At 40.6% G+C, this 24,499-nt stretch overlaps 4 protein-coding genes across 8 annotated transcripts; 1 reads left to right on the forward strand and 3 right to left on the reverse strand.

Moving 5' to 3' along the window:
* Positions 1 to 794: 794 nt before the first annotated feature.
* Positions 795 to 4,436, reverse strand: med19a (mediator complex subunit 19a). Its single transcript, XM_058650063.1, has 6 exons — positions 4,086 to 4,436; positions 3,141 to 3,263; positions 2,611 to 2,744; positions 2,313 to 2,409; positions 2,126 to 2,220; positions 795 to 1,228 (listed from the first exon to the last, which is right to left on the reverse strand). The coding sequence occupies exons 1-6, from the start codon at positions 4,300 to 4,302 to the stop codon at positions 1,163 to 1,165; spliced, it is 732 nt and encodes a 243-aa protein (XP_058506046.1). The 5' UTR covers positions 4,303 to 4,436; the 3' UTR covers positions 795 to 1,162.
* Positions 4,437 to 4,521: 85 nt separating this feature from the next.
* Positions 4,522 to 7,211, reverse strand: si:dkey-6i22.5 (polyamine-modulated factor 1). The gene is made up of 5 exons (XM_058650064.1): positions 6,860 to 7,211; positions 5,863 to 5,968; positions 5,638 to 5,738; positions 5,148 to 5,343; positions 4,522 to 4,729 (listed from the first exon to the last, which is right to left on the reverse strand). Exons 1-5 carry the CDS (start codon positions 7,090 to 7,092, stop codon positions 4,664 to 4,666), a joined length of 702 nt encoding a protein of 233 aa, XP_058506047.1. The 5' UTR covers positions 7,093 to 7,211; the 3' UTR covers positions 4,522 to 4,663.
* Positions 7,212 to 8,353: 1,142 nt separating this feature from the next.
* tmx2a (thioredoxin-related transmembrane protein 2a) lies at positions 8,354 to 13,137 on the forward strand. Of its 2 annotated transcripts, XM_058650060.1 has the most exons (8): positions 8,354 to 8,614; positions 8,704 to 8,764; positions 9,834 to 9,947; positions 11,135 to 11,211; positions 11,805 to 11,911; positions 12,176 to 12,241; positions 12,343 to 12,472; positions 12,560 to 13,137. In XM_058650060.1, the coding sequence occupies exons 1-8, from the start codon at positions 8,426 to 8,428 to the stop codon at positions 12,731 to 12,733; spliced, it is 918 nt and encodes a 305-aa protein (XP_058506043.1). In that variant the 5' UTR covers positions 8,354 to 8,425; the 3' UTR covers positions 12,734 to 13,137. The 2 variants fall into 2 exon arrangements, with proteins under 2 accessions (XP_058506043.1, XP_058506045.1); XM_058650062.1 differs by lacking the exon at positions 8,704 to 8,764 and having other exon boundaries at positions 8,379 to 8,614.
* A 5-nt stretch (positions 13,138 to 13,142) lies between these two features.
* zdhhc5b (zinc finger DHHC-type palmitoyltransferase 5b) lies at positions 13,143 to 24,469 on the reverse strand. Of its 4 annotated transcripts, XM_058650058.1 has the most exons (13): positions 24,160 to 24,456; positions 20,755 to 22,206; positions 20,127 to 20,248; positions 19,836 to 19,993; positions 19,455 to 19,627; positions 19,261 to 19,363; positions 19,057 to 19,148; positions 18,729 to 18,861; positions 18,250 to 18,358; positions 17,966 to 18,072; positions 15,685 to 16,619; positions 15,566 to 15,589; positions 15,067 to 15,172 (listed from the first exon to the last, which is right to left on the reverse strand). In XM_058650058.1, exons 2-12 carry the CDS (start codon positions 20,901 to 20,903, stop codon positions 15,571 to 15,573), a joined length of 2,100 nt encoding a protein of 699 aa, XP_058506041.1. In that variant the 5' UTR covers positions 20,904 to 22,206; positions 24,160 to 24,456; the 3' UTR covers positions 15,067 to 15,172; positions 15,566 to 15,570. The 4 variants fall into 4 exon arrangements, with proteins under 4 accessions (XP_058506039.1, XP_058506040.1, XP_058506038.1 ...); XM_058650056.1 differs by lacking the exon at positions 15,566 to 15,589 and having other exon boundaries at positions 13,143 to 15,172; positions 24,359 to 24,469; XM_058650057.1 differs by lacking the exon at positions 15,566 to 15,589 and having other exon boundaries at positions 13,143 to 15,272.
* Positions 24,470 to 24,499: the final 30 nt, after the last annotated feature.

Genomic DNA, 24,499 nt, shown 5'->3' on the forward strand with positions numbered 1-24,499 from the left:
ATTTCTGTTTGTTGCATTTCTCTTTTTGGTATTATAGTTTCACATAATGTGTCGATCAGTCACACTGAGGACAAAGGACTGTTGTTCCAATTCTGTGCCTTTGTTTACGCTGCAAACCTAAGTCGGTATGATGAGATCAATGCCTCTGCCAAATGTAAATCAAAGCCATGATTAGGGTTTGTACAACAAGTCAATAGTAGTCATTTTTCCTCAGGACAACACACAAAGGCAACAGAACCGAATTCCATACAACATAATATAGAAGTCTTGCATTAGGTGGGTGATAACGTTTGGTTTTTAGTGACTGGCAGGTGTTGATCAGCTCAAAGATCACATTAGATATGTTTTCTTTTGTTGTTTTAATTAAAACTGTTAAGTACATTTCAAAGTGTTGGAAAGGTTTGAATAAGTCATGACTTTCTTCTTTCGAAAAAACATATCCTGATGAATGCACAGCACCAGCTAGTCAACAAAATAAAAATCAGTCTTCCCCATTTCTGCCATTGTAACTGGGAATCCCAGTCATTGTTAACTTGTGTGAAGTGCGTGAAGTTAAACCAAAACCTTCAACATCCATTTGCTTTATCTGTGTTACAGTGGTTTGTTTAATCTTGTTTTTTTTCCTTGTGGATTTGATACTGTGGTTTGTCTTGTGAAATGTACACATTTCTATCGTACCTTTGATCGATATATTTGAAAAATAAATGTACAAATGTTATAACATGTCTGACTGGCATCCATCACGGCAACGAGGTGTCGTTTCTAAAACATACCCACACATTCCAAAACCAAAATCCAAAAAAAGATGTCTTAAAAGGAGACACCAATGTTTATTTGATATTGGCATTACAGTCAAAAGATTATACAACAAAATCAAAAGGCGACATACACACAGCGCTTGCTCAGTCTCTAAAACCACTCGCCTCATCTGTGTCTTTCTGCCATTTACACTGTTCTGTAACATGTCTTCCTGTCGTCACAAATGTCCACTGTGTTGCAGCTCCTCTCACACTCAAACTCACATACTTTGACTCATTCCCTCTCTCTTTAAACATGCTCTCAATAATACAATTATGTGTAAAACACACACACACACACGCGCGCCCTTACAAAATGTACACCCACACATTCAAACACAGGCATGCACACAGTGCGATGCCCTCTATCTGAGGCTGTTGCTGTTGGGTTGTGATCCAGCGAGGCCGGGGTGGTCGGGACTGTGGCGATTCTGGAGGGAGAAAAAGCATCAACTGTTATTGAAGCCTATTCCTGAAGGATGGGTGAGGAGTTTAGATGTTGTTTTGGCATGAAAAAAGATAAGGAGTGGCATCTACCACGTCTGTCTCATCTTGGTGGTGGTGCATGCAGCAGTATGTACACGATAAAGTATAACCCAAGCCTAAAATCTGGTTTATGCTTGCCTCAGCACATCCATTTCTTTATACCGAAATTAGCAAAGTAAAATGATTAAGAAGTCATATTTAATCTGTATCAAACTTGTCTCGACTCGACTTTTTACTTTTCCAGTAGGGATATTACCTGGTACCTGCTCTGGTGAGGTTCCAAACAAGCTCTGCCGATATTAAAATGTGACGTCTACAGACTGCCGGCCACTGACAAGAGCGTTACAGCGAGGCTATATGGCTGCTGTTCGCAAAAATACACCGTGGTATGTCGACGAGACACAGAAGTTCCTGTGTTTGGAGGCTGACCACAGGATCCAGCGTGTTTGCGTCGTGTATAAAATGACATCATGGCAGTTTCGCGCAGCCGAGCTACGACGACCCCGGCCACGTTGAGGGGTACTATAAAAGACATGTCTGACACTAAACCAAGTGGGGTCGAGTAGTGCTAGAACTTAGAACTATATATGGAAAACAAAACTAGAATATGTAAAGAAAACAAGATTTATGGTGTTTGTGATTACTCTATCTATTCCAGTATGCCTTGCGATTTGAATCATATCAACAGTCAGTGTCAAGCACCGACCATAAATGTCTCTGTTGCTGCTTCGTGGCAAGTATAAAAAACACATCTTTTTTTTCCCAGGACTGCACTAGGATCAATAAACACACCCAACTGGCAACTTGACAAATGACTAAGATGTTGATGAACACATTTTCACCTTCTTCTTTTTCTTGTCTTTCTTCTTTTTCTTGCGGTCTGGATCGTCGTCCCTTTTTTTCTTCTTCTTCTTGGGATCAGTGTCTGATGGAGTTTCTGTGACGTGCAAAATGAGGAGGACAACGTTACCATTCCTTTGTGTTTTGTATACAGGTGTAATTTGTTTATGGGTATAATTAATGTCATACCTTGTGGTAGGGGGTCCTGTGTTCGATGATGTTTGTGCTTGTGTTTGCTTTTCTTCTTTGGAGGCTGTATGTGCATTAATCTGTACTGTTCTGGGAGCTGGAAAAAATAAACACTTAAACAGTTAGAGATGTGTGTAAATATTCATCAGAACAGCTATTTATATTGCCAGTTTCAAGCAGGACACAATATTCTAAATGAAAACAAAAATGTTTGTCGAGATAAAATTCGATTCACAAAGCATAAACAATATATCTCGAATATCACAAATGTGCTGTGTATTATATAAGTAGTTAGTACCGGTCCTGTATGTAGTCTGAAGCCTGTGAGTAGAGCGCCGGTCAGTGGGCTGAAAGAGTTCCCACACACTGGAGGTTTATCAATCAGAGAGCGCAATGAGCTGCCGTCCTGAGTGCCCGGACAGTCGATCATACCTGCAGCACAATAATGAGATGGAAAGGAGGGAAAGACACATAAATAAAGCATATGCTATGAAAGGGCATATGAGCAGCAGTGAAAACAAAGAAATGAAGAGATTGGATTTCTGTTAAGGAAGAAATGTTGAGTCAATACATATTTATAACCTCCTTGAGGTTATAAAGATGTATTGTTCCTATTACTGCAAGTTTCATGGGAGTTTGGAATTTTGCAGTGAGAGCTCCATTAGCAGAATGGGCTTATTAAAATGAGGTGCAAGAGGAGAATAAACAGCAATCAAAAAGAAGGAAACTTTGAAACTTATGTGCTGTTCTGAACACAAATATCTGGTTTAATAAAGTATTAATAAAGTAAGATGCAGTCCCATCCCCTTTGTTCCAACATCAACCCACCTGGTAACTCTGGTAGAAAGTTGCTGAGCTTCTCCTTCACCTTCTTCCCACAGAATTTGTTGTAAGCATGCTCCAGGTTGTAGTGCGTGATGAGGTTGGTGTTGCCCGTTAACTCTGTTCCCACTGATGAAAGAAATTCATGATAAAGACATTTTTAACAATTAAACACTCTAAGTCAGTCAGTTCCTCTCACTGAATTAAACATCATATATTTTTGGCAAACATATTGCAAGGGTTGCGCTTCCATTGGAGTGGGTTATAAAATGTGTCATACCCAAATTTAATCTATACCACAAAGAATTACGACATTCCTGAAGGCAAATTGGAGTCCTACCCAATACTAGCAAGGTGAAGATAAAATAAATTAAAAGATATTGAAATGTGACAACTGTATTTTTTGCAACTGACCATTGGATGATGTGTAATGTGTTTATTTCTTAACATCTAAAATGATATTTATTTATAACCTGTTCAATATTGACATCATAGACATTTATAATGATGAAACACTAATAACTTGTTTTCAGTGAATTAACCTTTTGGTAACATAAGCTCAAAATGCAGCGACGGACCTTGGAAGTTTGGCAAAAATATTCAACTTGTGAAGTTTTGGAAGCTAAGTGCTAACTAAATGACACATTCCTACTACATCTTATATGTTTGTTCGAGGACGCTGATTCCTGAGATTACAGCAGTGATATAACGTCTTATTTAAAACACAAGCAAGTGTGAAGTCATTTAATGACATAGTGAAACGTAGTGAAAATAAGAGGTAATGAAGAGGTAAGTTGTCACTGGTAGTTAGCTTCGCAAACTCTCACCGTGTTAGCTAACGTTATCTAGCATTGTTTACAAACTGCTAAGGAGCTATTACAATGGGGTGAAATGTTTATTTTTTACATTACCTAACAAATAACACACACAGATATAAGAGTCCTGAAATACCTGGTAGTTCCCGCAGTAAATAGAACGGTTCATTCATGGCTCCAGGCTTCCGCAGGGGAGGGCCTTCATCCCCGAGCTGCGGTGGCATCTGCCCCGCCAAGGACACTTGATTCTGAGGCAGAGGTGGCGGAGGCTTCCCCGGTCCGAAACCCAGTGAGGAGCCGGGCGGTCCCTGAGCTTCATTTTGCCCGTACAAAGTTGAAAACATTTCCGCCATATCTATCACGAACAACGCATTGAAATGGGAAGAAAACGCCGGTTCCTTCAGACTTAGTCCGAAAATGGGCTTCGCGATGAATCCATCCGGGTGTCTGTCACGACTCTACACTTCTTTGTGGCGTTCTCACGGCTCGCTTACCGTAATATGACATACAGACACGCACATTACCGTAATTATTAGTGTACAAAATGTTTTTTTTTGTAAAAATATTAATACTTGTAACCCACCTGAATATAATCGCTGCGGTCACAAAACACATTTTATATTAAAGATATCATGTTTATTTGCAGGAAAACAGATCAGCAAACAAAATCCATATGTACAATTAACTTAGTCGATTTGTGGACAAAATTGAGGATCACACATCAAAGACATCCGTGGGACAGAGAGAGGATGCCATCCTTTCAAATTCTGTGACTGCAGCCTAAAAGTGAGAGGGGGGGAAGCAAAACATATTGGTGCTCAGCAATCAGTATTCTTCAAAGTTTTCTAAATGTGGTCTAGAACCAATAAAGCTGCATAAACTTTTACTTAAATGAACAAGCAAAACAACTCAAAATATTTAATTATAATAATTATGGGAAGAACTCATGAAAGTAAAGAGTACAGGTTAAGGTATGGAAAATCTAATCCTGATGATTGAAGGTTTAGGCTAAAGATACGATAGAAATGTATTTTGTTTTATATTATCTGTCTCTTATAAATGATCTGCTGAATTTCAGTTTTCAGTCAGTGAATCAACTTGCAGCTGATGAGAAATACTGTTACACTAAACAACTGGTCCATAGTCTAGGACCCTGGCAAAAATCATTTATATGTATTTTGCAATCTTGAGTCTTTACCTTCCACTCATCAACAGCTGCAGAAATGCGGCTCTCAGTCTGAGCAATACTCTCCCTCCCAGCCTGAACCTTCTGGGCAAGTGCAGCATTCTCTGCTTGGATCTTTTTCAGCTCAAGTCGCATAAAAGCCTCCTGCTTTTGATAGTATGGCTTCAAGAAACTGCAAAAGTCCTCTTCTGGAACCCCACTGGGCCGCCTGATCAAACAAGTGAGATATACATTTAAAATGTTTTGTATTTTAATCAGATATTAGCAGTACATAACTATACATAACAACTATACATCAATTGATTTGAGTATTTGAAATGAGAGAGGGGTGGAGAGAATCTCAGCATATGTACTGGTTATTGTTATAAATATCAGAACAAGTAAATGGGAGTGGATGAATGTCAGAATTAAGCTGTTCACAGACAGAAAACTGTCGATAGGTAAATCAATTAGAATATGGGAGTGGTTTCTAATGGTAAAAGTTTTGATGCAGTTTACTAACCACGCAGGATCTGTATTGTTCTTTGCAGCACGCTCTAGTTTGTCCAGTTCTTTCAGTTTGACTTCTAAATGCCCTTCTTCAATCAATCTGCTGATGTCATCCTTTACAAACACACAGAGATATACATTAATGTAAAAAAAGTGACCAGAGCATACTGTGTGTAGACATTAAACCAGTAAACCTTTCTATTGTATATTTTCAGTATGAGTGTGCAGTGCTACACACCTGTATGGCCCTCCTCAACTCCTCTATGAACTGCTTGTGAATGATTTCCATCCTCTGAGGGTTCTTCTTGTAAAGTGGACGAAAGGTGCTGGCAAATCTGTTAAAACTGACGGCCAAAAATCGTAAAATTAACTGACAAACTCACTTCACTTTTATTGTTCATTTTACAGAAGATTAAAAAAAGCATTTCATTAAAACACAAGCTTCTTAAATATGAATATTTTCTGATTTATTTTTTATTTCTCCATATAACAAAGAAATCCATAAAACGTAATCATGTTGGTTTGTGAACAAAACAGGACATTTGAGAACATCATCATGTCCAGGTTTGACAAACACCGATCAAAATATTATGACATTTTATGGACCAAACGAATACTGGATGAATCAAGAAAATGATCAACAGATTATCTGATTACGGAAATAATCGTTAGTTGCAGCCCTACACAAATCACAATACTGACTAAGCATTCCCAACTAACTGAGCAAGGTCACCATATTCACAATATTATACTGTAAAAGTCACTATAATACTTAAACAATATTAATGATAAAGTGGGATTATTGCACTGAATAATAAATTATAAAAATACAGTAAAAACTAAAACTAAAACAACTAAATATAAAAGGTCCCATCTGCAAATGTAGCAGGATGCTTGCACAGGGAACAAAGGCGTTTTTATCAAACTGTAATTTGATTAATTGGAAAATTGTCAAGTTGTTATTCGCATAAAAATGTCGAACATTGCTATTCCTTTTAGTCATTTTGGTACATTTCATTTATTGATATAGACAGACAGACAGACAGATAGATAGATAAATCCCGAGGGGAAATTGGCTCATCGTAGCAGCGGTACAAATATACAAATAAAATACAATACAATTATGCTTGTTTTGTTTGGTTGGACAAACGGGAGTGTAGGTGGTGTCCCTCGTGTTAGTTGAAATTAAACAATGGATTATTGGAGAAAATATTGAGAGAATAAACTCACAGTACCTGGCATGTTGGATGAACTTCTCCAGGCTCTTCTGCATCACTTTGTCGAACAGCTTGAGTCTGTTAAACCGACCTCCTGTCTCCTCTGTAGTCTGCTTACAAACCGATTCAGTGTTTGGCAACTGCGAGGAAATTTCTCCCGTGGCTTCATCAGTGTTTTGTTTCTCAACTGAGTCTCTGAGACACTTGTTGTCTGCAGTCGCTTCTTGAACTGTTACTTCGCTCACCTCCATTTTCTAGTCTCCTCTGTTTACGTTTTACAGGACCCGCCAAATAGATTCCTTCTTCTTCTGTACTGGTAAACGGCATCTAATGTATTTAGTGCCTTATTACTGCCACCTGCTGGCGTTACCCAACTATTACAGTAAAGTCCAATGCATCTAACATTTTCAATGGGCCCTATGCAGCCATTTTTACACGTTTTAACTCGGAAAGCACAGGTGTTAGTGACCACAATGTTCAGTTCATGTACATAAGTAGAACAAAAAAGTTAGATGAAGAAAAAAGAGGGAAAAAGAACAAATGTAGCTATACAAGCACGGAGAAAGATGCAATGGAGAACAAAATGACAAAGGCAGCCCTCTATTATATATATGTTGACTTACATGTGTCCATCCCTTTATAAAGCACAGTCAGTGATTCCCAACTGTAGTGTTTTCTTTTTCATTATTATTAATCGTGAATGCTGAGCCAGAGCCTCCCATCATTTCTGCCATTTTTGGTTGCTATCTTCTACAGTATATTCAAACATTTTTCTCTTTCTTGCTATAAATTCTTTGTTATTATTTTATTATATAACTGCAATTTACACATATTAGGTTAAAATAAGATGTCAAATTCAATAAATCAGACACTCTCTCTCTCTCACACACACACACACACACCAAAAACAGACATCTGTTTGAAGTTATTGACAGAATACAATATGACAAAAACAAAACAAAATAAACACTAACGTGACCCAGCTTTAGTAATACTGTATGTCTATGGCTTATGATTGATATTATTATTGTTGTGTCATACTCTGAGAACCTGCCCACTACAAGACCCCACTGTTTAGACATATAGACCACTAAGCTAGAGGAGAACATCAGTTACAAACAACATTCAACAACATAACAAGGACTTTCTCCAGGCCTTACACACATATGTAGCCAACTCTAAAGTGTTCTAAATTCATCAGGACAATACAGAAAAAAAAAGGGAGACTCGTACTCAATTTCACTTAACCTGATTTCTTTGTTAGGACAATTCCAGATTGTATTTTTTTTTGTTTAATTAAGTTCAAAGAACAATTTTTTTCCTCTGAAATTCCATTCTTTTTGTTCATGTTGTCATTGGAAGGATAGTCTCTACTCTGAATGGCTCAGTCTCAGTACATAACAAGTAAATCCTATAATTCAAGTAGCATTATATTATATTACTTCATGGGGCAAAATGTCTGTAATTTCCGGCAGGTTGTAATGCTGCCCGTGTTGCGCATGCGCAGTGTGCGCTGAGTGTGTGCGCTGAGTTTCTTCAGCTGTCCTGTCATTTCTCCTGAAAGTCTGTCCTCTCTCTGCTAGCATGGGTATCATCACGGGACTCTGCACCTTCTTCTACCACTTACCTCAGATTTACAAATGGCTGCTGAAGCCCTACTACATCGCGTCGTCCCTCATGACCGTCGCCTTCCTGCTGGTGCGAAAGGCTCCCGGTCTGTGCGAACACCTGGCGACCGAGCGCGAGGACGGAAACTCCTGCGACTTCGACTGGGTGAGCACGCGCCGCTGCAGCTGCTGCTAAATATGGTGGACTGCTGATTCACTCAGAGTTGCTTCACGTCATGTGCTTTTGTTTTATAGAGAGAAGTGGAGATTCTCATGTTCCTCAGTGCAATAGTGATGATGAAGAACAGGAGAGCCAGTAAGTTACAACAATATAATGTGCGAAAGACAGTTACTGCAACTAAATCTGAACTAAGACTTTACTCACACACTTAACTATTAACAACATATATACAGGTTACTACCAGCACACTGCCCATCAAAAGTTTATTAAAACTAATAATTTATAGCAGGAGGGTGCCCTGTCTTGTTATTGTGCAAGCAGAATAGAATCAAAGAATAAAGTCTAGTATAGAAATACACTTGCACATGTACAGCAACAACACTTACAACTCTAAATACTGACTCTGGATCAGTATCTGAATCCCCAATAAAATCGAAACAATGTCTTTCTTGGACAATAACCTACATCTGAAAACTCTGCCCTTTACTTTCTCAGTTATACTGCCCCCACAGACCAACACGACTTCTTGGTGCCGGTAACAAAATAGATAAAAAGTATGTGAAGGTGCATCAAAGTGCAAAAGACCAACTTGAGCTCTCTCCGATAGTAAAGTAAATATAATCTAAAGGACACTCAAAGGCCTCAGAGAACGTCTTAAATTTAGACTGAATATGTGATCACCTGTGCTTTTTCAAAAAAAAGTAAGTTATTACTATTTAATTAAATAATCACTGCACATAATTTCATACCACAAGAAAACATGCCTAAAAAACATTGAATGAAACAACTGCAAATGAATTTCCATCAAGAGAATACACTTTGTTTATGTTTAAATCAAGTGACGTCACAAAAGGGTAAGTGTTTGTTTTCACTACACACAGTGCCATTCATCATCACAGTTTGTCTAAACGATCATACTGAGCCCGTCGAGCAGGTGACCACACGCACGAAGAAATGTTGATGTCAAGATCTTTATCCAGAAATGTTTGCAGTCAACAACTTGACATCATATAACAGAGAGAACACAATAGTGTTTTAGAGTTACTAACTAATGTGTCGGTGTTTGAATCCTCAAGAGTCCTTGCACACATTCAGGAATCCTTTTGCTTTGTTGTGTAAACATGCAGTGTACTCCAGCCCCCCTGTGACCTTGTGTCAACAGGCTGAAGGTTAATTCTTCTGTCTTTCTTCCTTCCTTCCACAGTCACAATGGAGCAGCACATAGGCAACTTGTTTCTGTTCAGTAAAGTGGCCAACGTCATCCTCTTCTTCAGACTGGACATTCGGCTCGGCATCCTTTACCTCGTATTGTGTCTCAGTCAGTGACCTTTGTTAACCTTTGTTAACCTTTGTTAACCTTTGTTAACACGTTCTGCCTCGCCTCATGATATGTACGGGCACTGACAAGTGTATATCAGCGCATTACCACATAGTGTAATAGTTATAGACATTGTATCACTGGTACACTATGAACAAAGAACATTCTTTAAAACTAGGGCTGTAACTCATAAATCAATCGGTCAATTATTTTCTGAATGAATCATTAATGATTCACAGACTAAAAACATTCCAGTTCTTTGTCCTTGAGAAGCAAAGAAACCATTTAAAAGGTCCAGTGTGTAACATTTAAGCCTGCCCCACACAAGAGCATTTTCAAATCTGACTTGATTTTAAGAACATGGGAGACACAACAAACGTTGTAACCTATTTTCAGTGTTTTAATCCCGACAAAGCACAGACTAGACTAGATCCAGTCAAGACGCAGGACCACACACTTGGCCTGTAATCAAAGGATTTCAAGGATTTGAGATCTCACTAAAACTCACGTGATTTCTGTGGCCTTCATAATATAAACAGACATGAATGCGCACTGTCGGCATTGTCAGTTAATAGCTTATATGATATGAGCTATTCTGATATAAGTTATATCAGAAAGAATCTGGTACGTCCAATGACTTTAAAATCACGCCTGTTTAACCCCTGACACTACAGGATAATTTGGCCAGATAAGGTTCCAATCAGCCTACAATTTTAGCCAGAAATTTAATATACTAAGGCATATGTTTGTATAAATGTAAAATCAATTCAAACTACATGTCACTTATTGTTACACATTTGACCTTTTAAGAAACCAAAATCGGAGAACTTGTTTTTGTTAAAAAAAAACAACAAACACTTAAACTGATCAATGTATCGTCATTTGATCAATGAAGTAGTTGATTACTGATCAATTATCTGTTGCAGCCCAACCTCAGTATATTTATTGTACAACATTCAGTGCAGGAAACCCTCAGATACTACAGAGGAACTTATGATGGTTCTGTGGATTTGTCTGTAGTTTGTTAGAATTTCATGACATGAGAAAAACCTGGGGGAAAATGATAAATTCAACTAAATTCAGCAAAATGCGACTGCTGTTGTCATGTTATTGACTTTGACTTGAATTATAGACATAAGTGAGTGTATAATCATGTATCTCATATGAGTCTGTTTTTTTGTCACCAGCATTTGTCATGACCTGTAAGCCGCCTCTGTACATGGGCCCCGAGTACATCAAGTACTTCAGTGACAGCACCATCGATGTGAGTGTTACGCCACAGACTTTGTGGAACTGCAGTTGTTTGAATGCTACTAAATCCTTTATGGTGTGAGATCTTCAGGTTTACAAATAAACAGTTCATGTTCTAGGGAGGACTGCTTCATCCTCCAGGTGTTTAGTCGTTTAATCAAAATATTCTCATGCAGTTCTGAAGTGTTTAGTTTACATGTTGGAAAGTGTCCAATAAACAGACTTCATTTTGGTTAGGTGTGGGGAAAAAATGGTGAAAAAATCACTATGGGGGGGGGGGGGGGGGCAGCTGTATACTGGCTATATCTGTTATCTAGCTTATATTCTTTTCTTCTTTTTAAAGTAATGTAATTGTCAATAGACTTTGTGACAAATGGTTTGTTTTATTGCTGCTTGTGTACTGTTATCTGTTGCCTCTGACCTATGACTTGCCGGTGTGTATATTGTGTTTCTGTATGGACTGGTGTATCTGCAACTGAACATGGGAAGGAAAGTTGTCTCAATCTGAATTGAATTAACGTTTGCCCCAGGGCTGAGGGGAAAGTAGGTGTGAATGATGACCTGTGTAAACTGCTCTAATCTACTTTTGTATTAATGAGTCATTAGGAGGAGCTGCAGCGGGACAGTCGTGTCACCTGGATCGTTGAATTCTATGCCAACTGGTCCGCGGACTGCCAGTCCTTTGCTCCGGTTTTCGCCGACCTATCTCTCAAGTGAGAAGTCTCCTCAACTTTACTCTTTGGTTTCTCACACCGATGTAATATTTAAAAATGAGAACCTTACTGAAGAATCTGAGGTTTACTACAGTATGTCAAGTTTAGACATGATTAGTTGAGCTCTGTTCAAATATGAGCCATGCTAATCTTCTGTTTTCAGATTTCAATCCAAAAAAGTTCTGTTCTTCAGGATAAACCTGTTGAATGTTTGTTGAAGACTTGAGTTCAAATGTCTTGTGTGTCTCTCTCTTGCACCTCCAGGTACAACTGTGCTGGACTCAGGTTTGGGAAAGTAGATATTGGACGTTATGGAGAGGTTTCACAGAGGTGAGCTGCAGTCTTTTGTTTTTACACTTCCCACAATGTCCTTACTTGGACAGATTCTTAGAGCACAGGTATTGACCGCATCATTACTCATTTCTGAACAGATACAGGGTAAGTACTTCCCCTCTGTCCAAGCAGCTACCCTCGCTCGTGCTTTTTCAAGGAGGCAAGGAAATGATGAGACGTCCTATGGTGGATAGCAAAGGAAGAGCAGTATCTTGGACCTTCAATGAGGTGCATCCCTTTGTAACAAACACATGACATACTGACTATGTAGGTGTTGGTAACCGAGTCAAGCTAATGAAGCCTTTTCATCCCCAGGAAAACATCATCAGAGAGTTTAACCTCAACGAGCTCTTCCAGAAATCCAAGAAACTGAACAAAGGTCATGGTTTGAAGGGAGAGGAGCAGACGAGCTCTCAGCCAGAGGAGGGCAGCAACGAGCTACACAACGATGCTCCAGAGCAGCCCATAGAGAGCAAGAAAGACCAGTGAGGAGTAAAAATGCATGAAGTCTTTCCCTTCTCTTCCATCACTTTGCCTTTTTATTGCCAACATTTAATGTGCTATGGAAAGAAGAGGAAAAAACAGTTCAACCACTGCAAGATGTCATCCCACTGACAACTGTTTACTGAGGCAAATAAATACCCAAGTAACAGACCACACTTCACTCGCCTGTCTGGGAGTGATGCAGATGACATGGCAGTGTGGTTTGAACAGTCACGCCAAAGTGTTACCGACCTTAATTTATTTGAGATTTCTTTTTGTAAAGATTGTTTTGCTACTTTCAATATCACTGTGTGTAAACTCGCTCTGCTTGTATTTCCAAACAGTGTTTACTGATGTCTCATGTTCAAAAAAAGTGAAACAAATACAAAAAAAACTGCAGTTAAGATTCATGATGTGCTTGGTTTTTCATCAGATTGACCATTTATTCCGAGAAGACTTTTAGAAATTCTTGATAAGGCCATTTTTAGAAATGTCTTTAATGTACTCATTAGATATTTGTGAAACTCCTTCCATTCATCACAGCCCACAGTAGTGATATTTCATCTCGCACAGAAGTATACTTACTTTTCTCACATCGCTTCAAATTGTTCAATGGTCACCATATTTGACCAGAGAAGGAAGAAAGTAACACTGTTCTCTTTATCTCTGTACGATGGCTGCTGGTGCCATTACACCACCCCCACATGGACCAGGTAGACATTTGACAATATTCTCACGGGTATGCACACTAGTGAAGCATTCAGCACCACAAACCAAAAATCACATGCACGCTGTAGACAAAGCCTTGGGGAGGGAACAGGGGCTGAAAATGAATAAAGGTACAAAGCCCGATTAGGCCTGCTGCAGACACTGCTGTGGGCCTGGATATAAGATAAAATTAAACACACCTTTGAGTGCAATGCCTCATCCTGGAGGACAAGCTCGCATCACCCCATTTCCTTTAATTATTCATTTCTGAACATGAGGGTAAAAAATATTTGTACCTTTAGGGAAAAAAAACTAAAAATTAACAAGTTGGCCCGTCCTCAGAAGATTGTAAAAAAAATATATAACTGTTTCTCTATGAATGGTCTCAAGGCAAATAAAACGATTGCCAGTCACTCCTCGAAACTTTCCAGTGGCATATTGCATTTACAATTTCATTCATAAACTTTTCTTTCAGGAAAAAAAGACCAAACTGATGGGGACAGGTTTGAAACTATGTCCAGAACTATATGGTTGTTTTGTCTGGTGAAATAAATAAGCCCTTCCCACGCTGCCTCTATCTGGCTAACCGTCTTTTAAAGATTCCGCTTGTGTCTCTACTGACAGACAGAGGATCACAGAAAAAAACAAACACCAAATAAACATGAAATGTTCTTAAAGCTACAAACTGATTTTGCATAATGACTCTAGCATCAACATTACAAGTTTACATTCCACAAAGATACTTGTGCTGGAATCATGATTCGGAAATTTCTGTGGCCTTTTTTTTTTTTTTTTTTTAAATCAGCTCAATAATTTGCCACATTAGCGGTCAACAGAGGGTCATCCATCTCTTTGGACAATGAAAGTTCCAGCAAGAGCTCATGATTGGCTGATGCAGCCATCAAATATAGATAGGCAACTGATCTAAAATCACTTTCATGAATAATTACACACAGTACATCTGCCACCGTCGTCAATAGCTGACAATCTGACCCAATAATAATCTGTAAGATTTTATACATGTATATAAAACAATATTTTTAAAAAGATTTATAAAACTAAATGATACTGTGTTTATAGGTTGGACTCTTTTCTCCATGACACTCCCATCAACAGGCTGTGTGGTCCGTCCAGACAGTGGAAAAGGCGTTTCACTTGCTTCAATGGTCCTTAATCCTCCCACTTTAATTTGATATCCACTGGATAAAGGCCATCCTTTCTTTAAGTGGAAGAGACTACAGTCAGTACTTTGTACTGTTCTAATGTACCAAAGTAAAACAGAAAAATCAGTGAACAGCTGTGTGACAAATCTGTACACAGCTGTGATGATGCAGTCACATCAGTCTATGGCTCACAAAGTGGCTGAAAGGAGACAAAATGATTCTGGTAAAAAGTGTCCACTGTCCATTTCCTCTTTGTTCAAATTTGAGAGGTCGGCAAAGGCGAAGAGCCATTGGCGTCACAAAGACAACAAACTGAGGTTCAAATGCTCCTTTAGCCCGTTACAGCGGGAAAACTGTTGTTTTTAAGAAGCCCACGTTTGTGGAGGAAGTCCAGCTCAATGAAGAGGCAAGTGGAAGTAGTCCAGTAACTGTCTCCCCCCCTGATAGGTCATGGAGGAAGCCCGTCACTCAAACCGATATCTCATAAGTGGTCCCTCCGACTCCAGTCACCTTCTTCACCCCGCCCCCTGGTTTGGATGTGGCGTGATTGGCCGAGACTGGGCGAGAGGTGAATCTGATTGGACAGCCATCAGGAAGGGAAGGGGAGGAGTGTGTGGGGGGAGGCAGGTCGGTGCGAGGACAGAAGGAAAAAAGGGATGTGGAGGTGAGTGGTTCTATTCAAAAAATTGAAAAAAACAAAACAAGCAGAAACAAGAAAAACATTTGTCTACTCATGATCTTCTAAGGCATCTGGTAATGGCAACAAGGATAGAAATACACAGCAGCGTGGTCAGGCATGCGTTCACCGAGCTAAACACAGACTAGCATGCTTCTAACACTGATCCATACGTACAGCACCTGCACCAAAAACCAAAAAAACTTTCATTCACAAATTCAACTGTTGAACATTAAACAAGCAAAGACTGGCTGTTAACTGTGGAAGAGGAAGAGGAAAAGGAAAACTCACACAAATCAGGGAGGTAGAGGAGGGCTGACACAAACCAGGGAGGAAGAAGAAAAGGATTAGGAGGAAAAGGAGCAGGAACAGCAGCCGGCTAAAGGATCTGGTGACGGATCACTACTCACTGTGGAGCCTGTTGCCCTCCTCCGGCTCCTCCCCCTCCCAGCACAGTGCCTCCTCCTGCAGGTCGAGGTTTGTGCTGATGCCCTGCCTCTACAGTGTAAGTCTGAGACTTGCCCAGAGAGAGGCTGCGAGGTGGTGGAGAGAGAGGGGATTCTTGTGAACGAGCCCCAGGGGATGAGGATGAGGAGGAAGGGTTACGAAGGCCTCGGGCAGAGTTTTCCTGGTTATGCAGGAGCAGGTGCTGGGTCTCAGGAGGCCCAACGGAGGAAGGAGGGGGAGGGCTGATGGCACGCAGGTAGGCCCTGTGAGGGGAGGAGAAAGTGGCAGAGCCCTGGAGTAGCTGCCCCTCCCTCTGCTGGGCGATCTGAGCTGAGAGGAAGGGCGACATGTAGCCCTGCAGCGGGGTACTGGGCAACACCACCTCATGGCGGTCTGTTATAGGTGCCGAGGGAAACGGAGCATACGGCTTCTGCGGTGACAGCTCATGGGCGGCTGACTCAAACTCTGGGCTATCGGATGGTGTCAGTAGGCTGTCATAGGACAGGCTGCCATTCCGAGGTGTTTGATTGGCCAGGCTTTTGTAGCTGGTGTCTGTAGTGCCTTCTGATTGGAGCGTGGACAGAGGGTTATGAGCTGGGTGCGCTGAGCGCAGGCTGGAGGACCGCGAGCCACCAGTGGACAGAACGAGTGAGGATGGGTAGGAGGTGTAGGAGCGGCCAGTCAGGGAGTAACCCGACATGCCCGCCGACACCCCCCCAGCAGGCCCGACAGGGCCTCCGGGGCCCTCACCCCTCTCCCCTCCCCCTCTGCGCGCACCTATACCTCCCCCCACCATCGTGACCCCATCTAGGCTGCTTGGCTCTGAGCGATAGCTAGGCTGGCGGCTGGATTGGAGGATAGAGGGAGATGGAGAGTCAAGACTCTCTCCACGAATCATCTGAGGAGAGAAGAGAGGAGGAGAAACAGACAAAAGGCAGAGAGGGGTAGCGGGGGAAAGAAAAAGAGTGATGGAAGAGGGAAGAGAGGTGAACATCACCAGCTCAGAGAAAGCCCAAAAACATGTTTGGTGACATTTTATTTTCAGTCTCTGGGAATAGCATTTATAAGCAGTATAAATGTTTCAGCACTGAACACATTACACTCAGTTTTATGCAACTATAAGGAGATTTTTGGGAAAGTAAATGTATTATGTAATCACATTTATAGGGTGCCCAGTGCCCACTAGAGTAGTTACAAATGCAGAATCACACTTAATAGCCACTTTATTTGGTACACCTGTTCTGCTGCCAATCACATCGGAGCAACTCATGTAGAAATGGTCAAGACAAACTGATGAAACTGAGCACCACAATGGGAAAGAATGGTGATTTTATTAACTCTGAATGCGGCATGGTTGTTGGTATCAAATGGGCTGGTCCAGCTATTTCAGAATCTGGTGATCGACTGGGATTTTCTCACACAACCATCCCAAAAGCAGATAACCAATAGTAGCAGGAGTCACCTCCTGTCACCATTTTAGGTTTTCCAAATAAAGTGACCATGAGGGCATATTTTTCATTTCAACTGACTGCTTACAAATGCTAAATATAGGATATAACTTAAAGTATTACTCACTCCTTCTCACAAGGTCTATCAAGAAAAAAAGGGGGTGGGGGGTGGGGGGTGGAGGATATGATGCTTGACCAGTGCTCTACTCCATCATCACACTGTTGGATTGTAAACACTGACTGGCTTGAACAAGCACTGACACTGCATATCAAAGACTGTATCAACAGATAAATGGAAATATGGATACATACGGTACATGAACTAAACATTCCAGTCAATGCAATCTCAGGGGAAAGGAGAGTTCCACTCAAACACAGAAACAACCAAAGGGATACATACACAGATGACACTAGCTGAAACTTACTGATCGACTGGTGGCCACTGAATGTTCAATTTTAAGTAAAAACAAAAACAGGGGCATGGTATTAACCACAAAAGGAAATTAGGGGAGGGCATTTCAGTCACCAGATCATCTGTTACACTAATATATGGAATAGTGTTTGTTCTGTACTTGCGTGTGCATGTGCATGCAGTAAGGATTAGCACAAGATGGTGTAGATGGAAATTGTGTATATTTAAAAGAATACACCGAGATTTACATGTGTTTTTGTTTCCATTCAGGTAAACATGCTAACATCAGATCTGTTGTTCCTTTTGATTAATAGCCAGTACCTACATAATGTTGTGTTTATTGTTAAAAACTTCAGGACTGTGTAGGTGTACATTAACAAGTACCTTGTTGGGGTGTGTGAGCGCAGTGTTGTTCCTTCCTGGGCTGTTGTAGGGTGGTCGGTACTTATACATTGATGGTGTAGGTGGAGCTTCAGTCAACAAACTGCTCTCTAAGAAACCAAAAGTGACAAATGATTAAGGTGTATGTGATTTAAAAAAAACCACAATCTGTTCAAACAAGTGGGAAACACTTCAAGTTCCTGGGCTGTACTTGATGTTAACACACATATGCTGACATGTCAGGTGACTTAGGTTAATTTACTAATGGGTATGCAAGTTTGTCTCACCCTCTGTGTCAGCACGAGGCAGGCCAGCGTAACGCAGTTCTGGCTTTGGAGGAGGTGGAGGCTCTGCATCAGCTGACTGGCTCTCCATCTGATCTAGACTGCTCTTGGACTGGAAAAGACACAGATAAGTAATGAAAAGTCATTCCAATCAATAAACAGAAAGTGCTCGAAAAGCAAATACTGCTGACAACACTTAAAACACCCGATCTCACAATGTTAAAAGAAGTGAAAAAAAATCCCTGTAACCACCCATTAAAAACATACCAAACAAAATTCCATTGATATCAGGCAGTTTTTGAGTAATTCAGCTTACAGACAAACAGAAAGCATAACATTCTTAGCAGAGGTATAAAAACAACTTTAATGATTTGTTTTGAATGGATAAATATCTATATCACCTGTTGTTCCACAGTTAAACTCACAATTGCTGAATCAGAGGATGGATATTTATTGTTTCTGTGGGATTAAATTCTACTCACCCTGGCACTGTGTCGGTCATTCTGGATGCCATTATCCAGGATCTTGGCTTCAAGTTGGGCCTCAGTGAGAGGCGGTCTAAGAAACGGTGTCTGTATTTCCACTGATTGAGGGTTCCGCCACCTGCCCACGTACCTGTGAGGAAGGCATACACAACATGCATAAAAAAAATTTCATCCTACATGTATGAACCTAAAATACATGGCCTACGATAATGAAAGCTTTTACTGATTAATTCCATTAACTGAACAGACAATGTGGGAGAGAGCAGAGGAAAGAAAAAGGACAATTGTTGATAGTGTTACAGGAAAATTAAAGAGGAAGACTGACCTAGGGGCCTGGGAGCTGCAGAGCACATAAGAAATATTCCTCAGGCAACCATTGGTGAAAGGGTTAACACCACCCCGAAACTTTCCTGTCACCTACAGTGAGAGGGAGAGAAAATGATCACATGACAAGAGCATAAATCATAATAAACCACCTGACAGGCATCCACCTGACAGGCATCAGTGCAACCAGCTCTTGAACATGTACCTGTTCATTTGTGGTCCTGCCGCGAGCAACAAGCACTATGTGAAACCCAGTCAGGCCAGCGACTGGGACAAAAAACAGACCAGCCACACACATTACAGCCATACTGAACAGAGAGTCAAGGAGATTACAACAAATCAGAGTTCCATTAAGTATTGGGTGTTTTTTATGGCAGCAGAGTGCCAAGTGAAGGATACGTAACCGCAGCATGTGGCGTATCCAGCTGCTGACGGTGGTGTAGAACAAATACCAAACCAAATCCAAATACGTTCATGATGTGGGTGGTTAGAGATAACAGGAAAAGGAAGAAATAGCGATAATTCCTTCGACCAATGCAGTTGTTCACCCAAGGACAGTGGTGGTCAAAATCCTGAGAAAACAACGGGTCAAATGACACAAGGGTGGAAGCTCTACTAAATATGTAACAGAGAGGAACATTGTGATTAGCAAACAAAATTAAAAATAAAATTCCTTTAACCTTTACCTTAACCCTACAGTGTGTATACATTTAGAAGTAATTCCCACACTGACACATCTTATTTACATGCAATTGTGAAATAAATTGTATGTGCGAGTACCTCCACACAGTTGTCACAGACTGAGCAGTGAGAGCACCGTGGTGGGCGATAGAAGCGGCAGGTTGAACACCACTTCATGCGCACCTGGATCCCTTTGATCTCCACTGTCTTATAGAGCGGAGCGCGAAAATCATCCTCTTTATCCTCATCCTCCTCCGCTACAGAAAACAGACATACACACTGAGCCCATATCCACATAACTATGTTCCTATGTTAATTCTAGTTTATGATGACCAATATTTTGCCTATTTGAATGACTCTTCATGACTTCAAGTGTCCGTGTGTGTTTACCTCTGGGAAATACTCCTGGGTCCATGAAAGTAGCCATGTAAAAGTTGGCGAGGGTGAAGAGGAAGATCACAGCAATGTAGATGGGAATGACAGAGGAGAAGTACTCAGACAACCATGGGCACCTTGATGACAAGAAAAGTGACAGAGACACAACAACATTTGACATATTATTGCCTCTGTCTATTTATATTGCAGTGAGTCCAGAGTGCAAACTCACACTCAAATCAAGACACAGATGATAAAAAGAGCAAGTAAACATTATGCATCATCAACACAACTGTTAATAAGGCTAAACCTTAAACAGCTCCAGTGCAGATGGAAATAGTGCAAATAGAGGACTAGTAGTAAAAGAACTAAGTGCAATAGTTGCAGTTCAGAGGGTGTATCTGCTCAGTAAACGTTCCTTATTTGAATAAAGATTAAGCAAACAACAAAAATCAACATAACACCTTCAGATGAAACAGGTATACAGCAATATTCATTCATTTACACCTTTAGCAAACGCAAATATTTATAAACATTTCGAAATGACACAACTGTGCTTAAATATGTGATGACTTGGTGCCCTGTATGCATCGTGTGTGTTTGCATATAAGAGAAAGAGAGAGAGACGAACGAAGACACTCACGTGAAGCAGAAGAACAGGGTGGTGGATCCAACAAGGAAAGTGGTGGCTGCAGACACTGGAACATATCGGCTTGGTCGTATTGAACGGGGAGGAGTAGAAGCGGGGCCACCCACTCCTCCCCCAATCCCCCCACTGCTGAAGCCCGGCATCAGACACAGAGACAGAGGGGAGGAAGAGAGAGAGAGAGAGAGGTAGATATCTACCGCCTACCTCCTGTTAAGTGTGCTTTACAGGTCACAATGGCAAATATGGCGTTTGTTTGGGAGGAAGGGCCATGACCACACACTGGATAGGAAAACTAACACTATGGAAAGCAGCAACTCAGTAGATACTAATCTCCTAGCACTAATATAATTACTCAAAAAAATTTTTTAATTTTTTAAGTAATATACTCCTCTAGTTGCATGTGTGTAGATTTTTGTAAATGTGTGTGCATGATATTATAAGAAGCATAAAAAAAGTAAAACTATATAAAGCAATGTGATACAAAAATATGTGTTGATTATAAATATTGTTTTGTATGGCTTAGATGTAACTGTATTTGGTGCAAAAATATAAATAAATCTATTCTTAAGATGCTCTGTGGCACCAGTGCAACCCAAACACTGTTGTGCATATACAATTGCAACTAAAATTGGCGCAATCTAGGTTTCTCTCCAATCCAACGTTGTGTGCTTACATAATTTGAATTGAATTGAATTAATGCTCATCACTATGCTAGTGTTTTAATAATGCACACAGAAAATAAGGAAGATAAAAAGAAAACACCCAGAAATCAAAGAGGTAGTATGTGGATAGCCAGCAGGCTGAGAGCAGAAGCACGTGGAGGAACACAGGCAGAGAATAGAGCTGAGCAGCTGTTGATGAGTTCTGTGATTGTCCCGGGGGGGGGGGGGGGGGGTTGGTGCTTATTCAGGCACTGGGTAGGTGGAAGAAACTGAGGATTACAGCAGGGGCAACAACGCCAGCATTTTAAACTTTAAACAGACGGCGAAAAAACACGAAAACAAATTATTGTTCAAACCAGTTGAGGGTAGTGGCTTGATAGCAACCAAAAGTCCAGCTGGAATTTATTTTAAAAGGCTGCTATAAACAACCAAAAGTTTTCATTATGTCTAGCCTTGCCTTTAAAAGAAAAATAAACCAAAGCCGAGTCCCCTGGATCTCTTGACACCCCCTGCCTTCAGTCTTTGTGCCAGTATGGGGACAAAATCAACTCATTCCAAAAAGATGCTCTGTGTACGTCACAGAGGAGTCACTGCACTTGGGGGAGGCTACATGTAGAGACCGTTGAAGCCTCCAAATTCTCTGCAGACAGACTTCCTTTCCCATTTTGCATCTCTTAAATAAAGCCATGTGCAGATATGAAGTTAGGTTGTCAGATCCATTTAGTCCTTTGCTTTGTCCAATTGTCTTCTCTCATTCATGGGCTCTGTGAGCTGTTGGGTGTCCCTTTAAAAAGACAAAAAGAATCTGTCAGTTGTGACTAAAACACAAGTGGATTGCAAATAATTACAGCTGAAATGATTATTTCACTGGACTAAATGGCAGCTACTTTAATGGGCTAGTTCAGTTAGTTGGAAGTAGGGGTGTGTACGGTGCCAAGTCAGAGTGTTGCATAGAGTTGACAGCGTTCGGCACACTGTCTGTTTGGAAAGGGAGACCAGAGAGCTGCCACACGATTTCCACATTGTTAAGATCCATGGTTCTCAAACTGTGGTACATGTACCACCAGTGGTATGCAAGTTTCCTCTGGTAGTTCTTGGAGGAAAATGCTGTTCTACTGTATATACCAGGGCATGTGATTACAGTGGAGCTGAGGAATTTTGACTGGAGTGCATCGAAAATGAAACAAATAACAATAATAATACTGATAATACATTAAAATATTATTATTATTATTATTATTATTATAATAATAATAATAATAATAATAATAATAATAATTAGAGCCACCTTGTCTCTCTCTCCATCTTAATCTATTTCTGCTATACCAGTGTCTGACGTATATGAGGAAGATGGGGATGATGAGAGAGCAAATGATCTTATTGGGAATAAATCCCCTCCTATGAAAAGTTTGTAGCTGACTTTGTTCAGCCTATTTGAACAGTGGTGATAATGGTGTTACTTCGAGAATGAGGAAAGCAGAGAAAATGTGTTGTAGCCCTGTATGAGGGCCCAAATTATGCATTTAGGAAAATGTTGAGAGAATATTATACCAACGAAAAGGACTGTATGAAAGCATGTCGGAAAGTATAACAAGTATTAATCAACACAAATATTATTGATCTTTTTAAGACAACATGTTTCTTTCTGCTGTCCCTGTTTACGTCAAAACAATGCATAAATCATGTTACAGTTCTCCCATCTCATCTCCAAACAGGCAGTGTGTAGAAGAACAAGTCTAAATAAAATCAACTTGAAATGTGCTACTGTATTCTCTTCGTATAGATCGCCTGTACATACAATAATAATATGTGTAAAATTCCCATCTCGTACTTTGCCAGCTTCAACTATAAAGCAGAGGTTGTGGTTTAAATACACAACACTAGGTCAGACAAAGCAACATTTTACTCTGTCAAATATGTTGCGTTATTCTGTGTGACAGCGCATTAATCACCATTACTCATCAAGAAAGTTGTTCAAGAGTTGCTGTTGTTATATACACACATTTAACGGTCACCTTAATGCCCTACCCAGGTGGTCAAATTAGCTGACTTCCCACAATTGGAATTTCAAAACCAAAACCAAAACCACGAATCCACCGATCAGGGATCCCCAAACGCACAAGCACCAAATTTCCTTTTTCCAGATAAAAACTAGTCCGTGTAGTGTGAAGACGAAGGACTGAAAACGGAGTGACAGTGTAATCTGATAGTTCGGACACACCCCTCTCTATTCAGCAACCATCAGTATTAACAAATACTGAGCTGTGTCCGAGCTCCAGTGTCTGTATGGGTGTTGTTAATCATCTCATATGCCACACAACAAATCCCCTCGACTGAAATGGTTGTTAATCCTAAAATCTCCGTATCTTGTCCTGTCTCCGCTACAGTCTGGAGCTCGCCAACTACATCGATAAGTGGCCAGTCGAGCAAATGTGAGCGTTTCAGTGTGGATGACAACTCACTGACACTTTTCCAGCTGATGTCTCGGGTTAAATTTGCTACATATGACTGACTATCACTTCATCTTTGAGCCATGGGATGGAACTGACCGGGCGTTAAATAGGCCAGAGCTGAGCTGGGAATCAGTGAAGACAATAATACTATAACGCGAACCCTTTAACATTACACTTAACTTCTTCAAAAGCCAATGAACACAGGATTCGCTTATCCAATTCAAGTAAACAATACCGCCATTTGCTTGCATACTACACATACTTGATAATCAGTTAGCTCTTACCAAGCCTCGAAAGTTTTTTTTTGCGACACCGCTCAGTCCTTAACCACAGCTAAGCGAGTTAGCTTGCAATACTTGTATACCGTGCTAGCTTTACACTCGCTTCTTCGAATAGCTCTCACTGACGAGATAACTACGGCTACTTTAAACTAAACCGTCACCACGAACAGCAGGTAACGCGGGCATCTAATGTCAAACATACGGGCCGTCTTGCCTGGGAGGTGTGGGTCGATAGGTCCTCCTTGAGTTAGCCGCTTGCTAGTAACCCCAGTTAGCTCGCTGGCTAGGCCGACATCGGAATCCCGGAACTGGTTCGCCGTTCCTCAACTGGAATGAGCAGCCA

This window comes from Solea solea, chromosome 14 (assembly GCF_958295425.1).
Source record: "Solea solea chromosome 14, fSolSol10.1, whole genome shotgun sequence".
Lineage (NCBI taxonomy): Eukaryota > Metazoa > Chordata > Actinopteri > Pleuronectiformes > Soleidae > Solea > Solea solea.

Bases quoted from the DNA above. Each gene is read 5' to 3' on its own strand.
- tmx2a (XM_058650060.1), top strand. From the start codon at position 8,426: ATGGGTATCATCACGGGACTCTGCACCTTCTTCTACCACTTACCTCAG. The intron at 8,615-8,703 runs GTGAGCACGCGC...TTTGTTTTATAG, and splicing joins ACTCCTGCGACTTCGACTGG to AGAGAAGTGGAGATTCTCAT. The intron at 11,912-12,175 runs GTGAGAAGTCTC...TTGCACCTCCAG, and splicing joins TTCGCCGACCTATCTCTCAA to GTACAACTGTGCTGGACTCA.
- med19a (XM_058650063.1), bottom strand. From the start codon at position 4,302: ATGGCGGAAATGTTTTCAACTTTGTACGGGCAAAATGAAGCTCAGGGA. The intron at 3,264-4,085 runs GTATTTCAGGAC...TTCTTTCATCAG, and splicing joins TTTACTGCGGGAACTACCAG to TGGGAACAGAGTTAACGGGC. The intron at 2,745-3,140 runs GTGGGTTGATGT...ATTGTGCTGCAG, and splicing joins CTTTCTACCAGAGTTACCAG to GTATGATCGACTGTCCGGGC.
- zdhhc5b (XM_058650056.1), bottom strand. From the start codon at position 20,903: ATGCCGGGCTTCAGCAGTGGGGGGATTGGGGGAGGAGTGGGTGGCCCC. The intron at 19,364-19,454 runs GTATCCTTCACT...CTCTCTGTTCAG, and splicing joins ACGCCACATGCTGCGGTTAC to TATGGCTGTAATGTGTGTGG. The intron at 18,359-18,728 runs GTGAGTAGAATT...TGTCTTTTCCAG, and splicing joins ATGACCGACACAGTGCCAGG to TCCAAGAGCAGTCTAGATCA.
- si:dkey-6i22.5 (XM_058650064.1), bottom strand. From the start codon at position 7,092: ATGGAGGTGAGCGAAGTAACAGTTCAAGAAGCGACTGCAGACAACAAG. The intron at 5,344-5,637 runs GTTAGTAAACTG...TTGTTTGATCAG, and splicing joins AACAATACAGATCCTGCGTG to GCGGCCCAGTGGGGTTCCAG. The intron at 4,730-5,147 runs GTAAAGACTCAA...TCTCACTTTTAG, and splicing joins CAGCTGTTGATGAGTGGAAG to GCTGCAGTCACAGAATTTGA.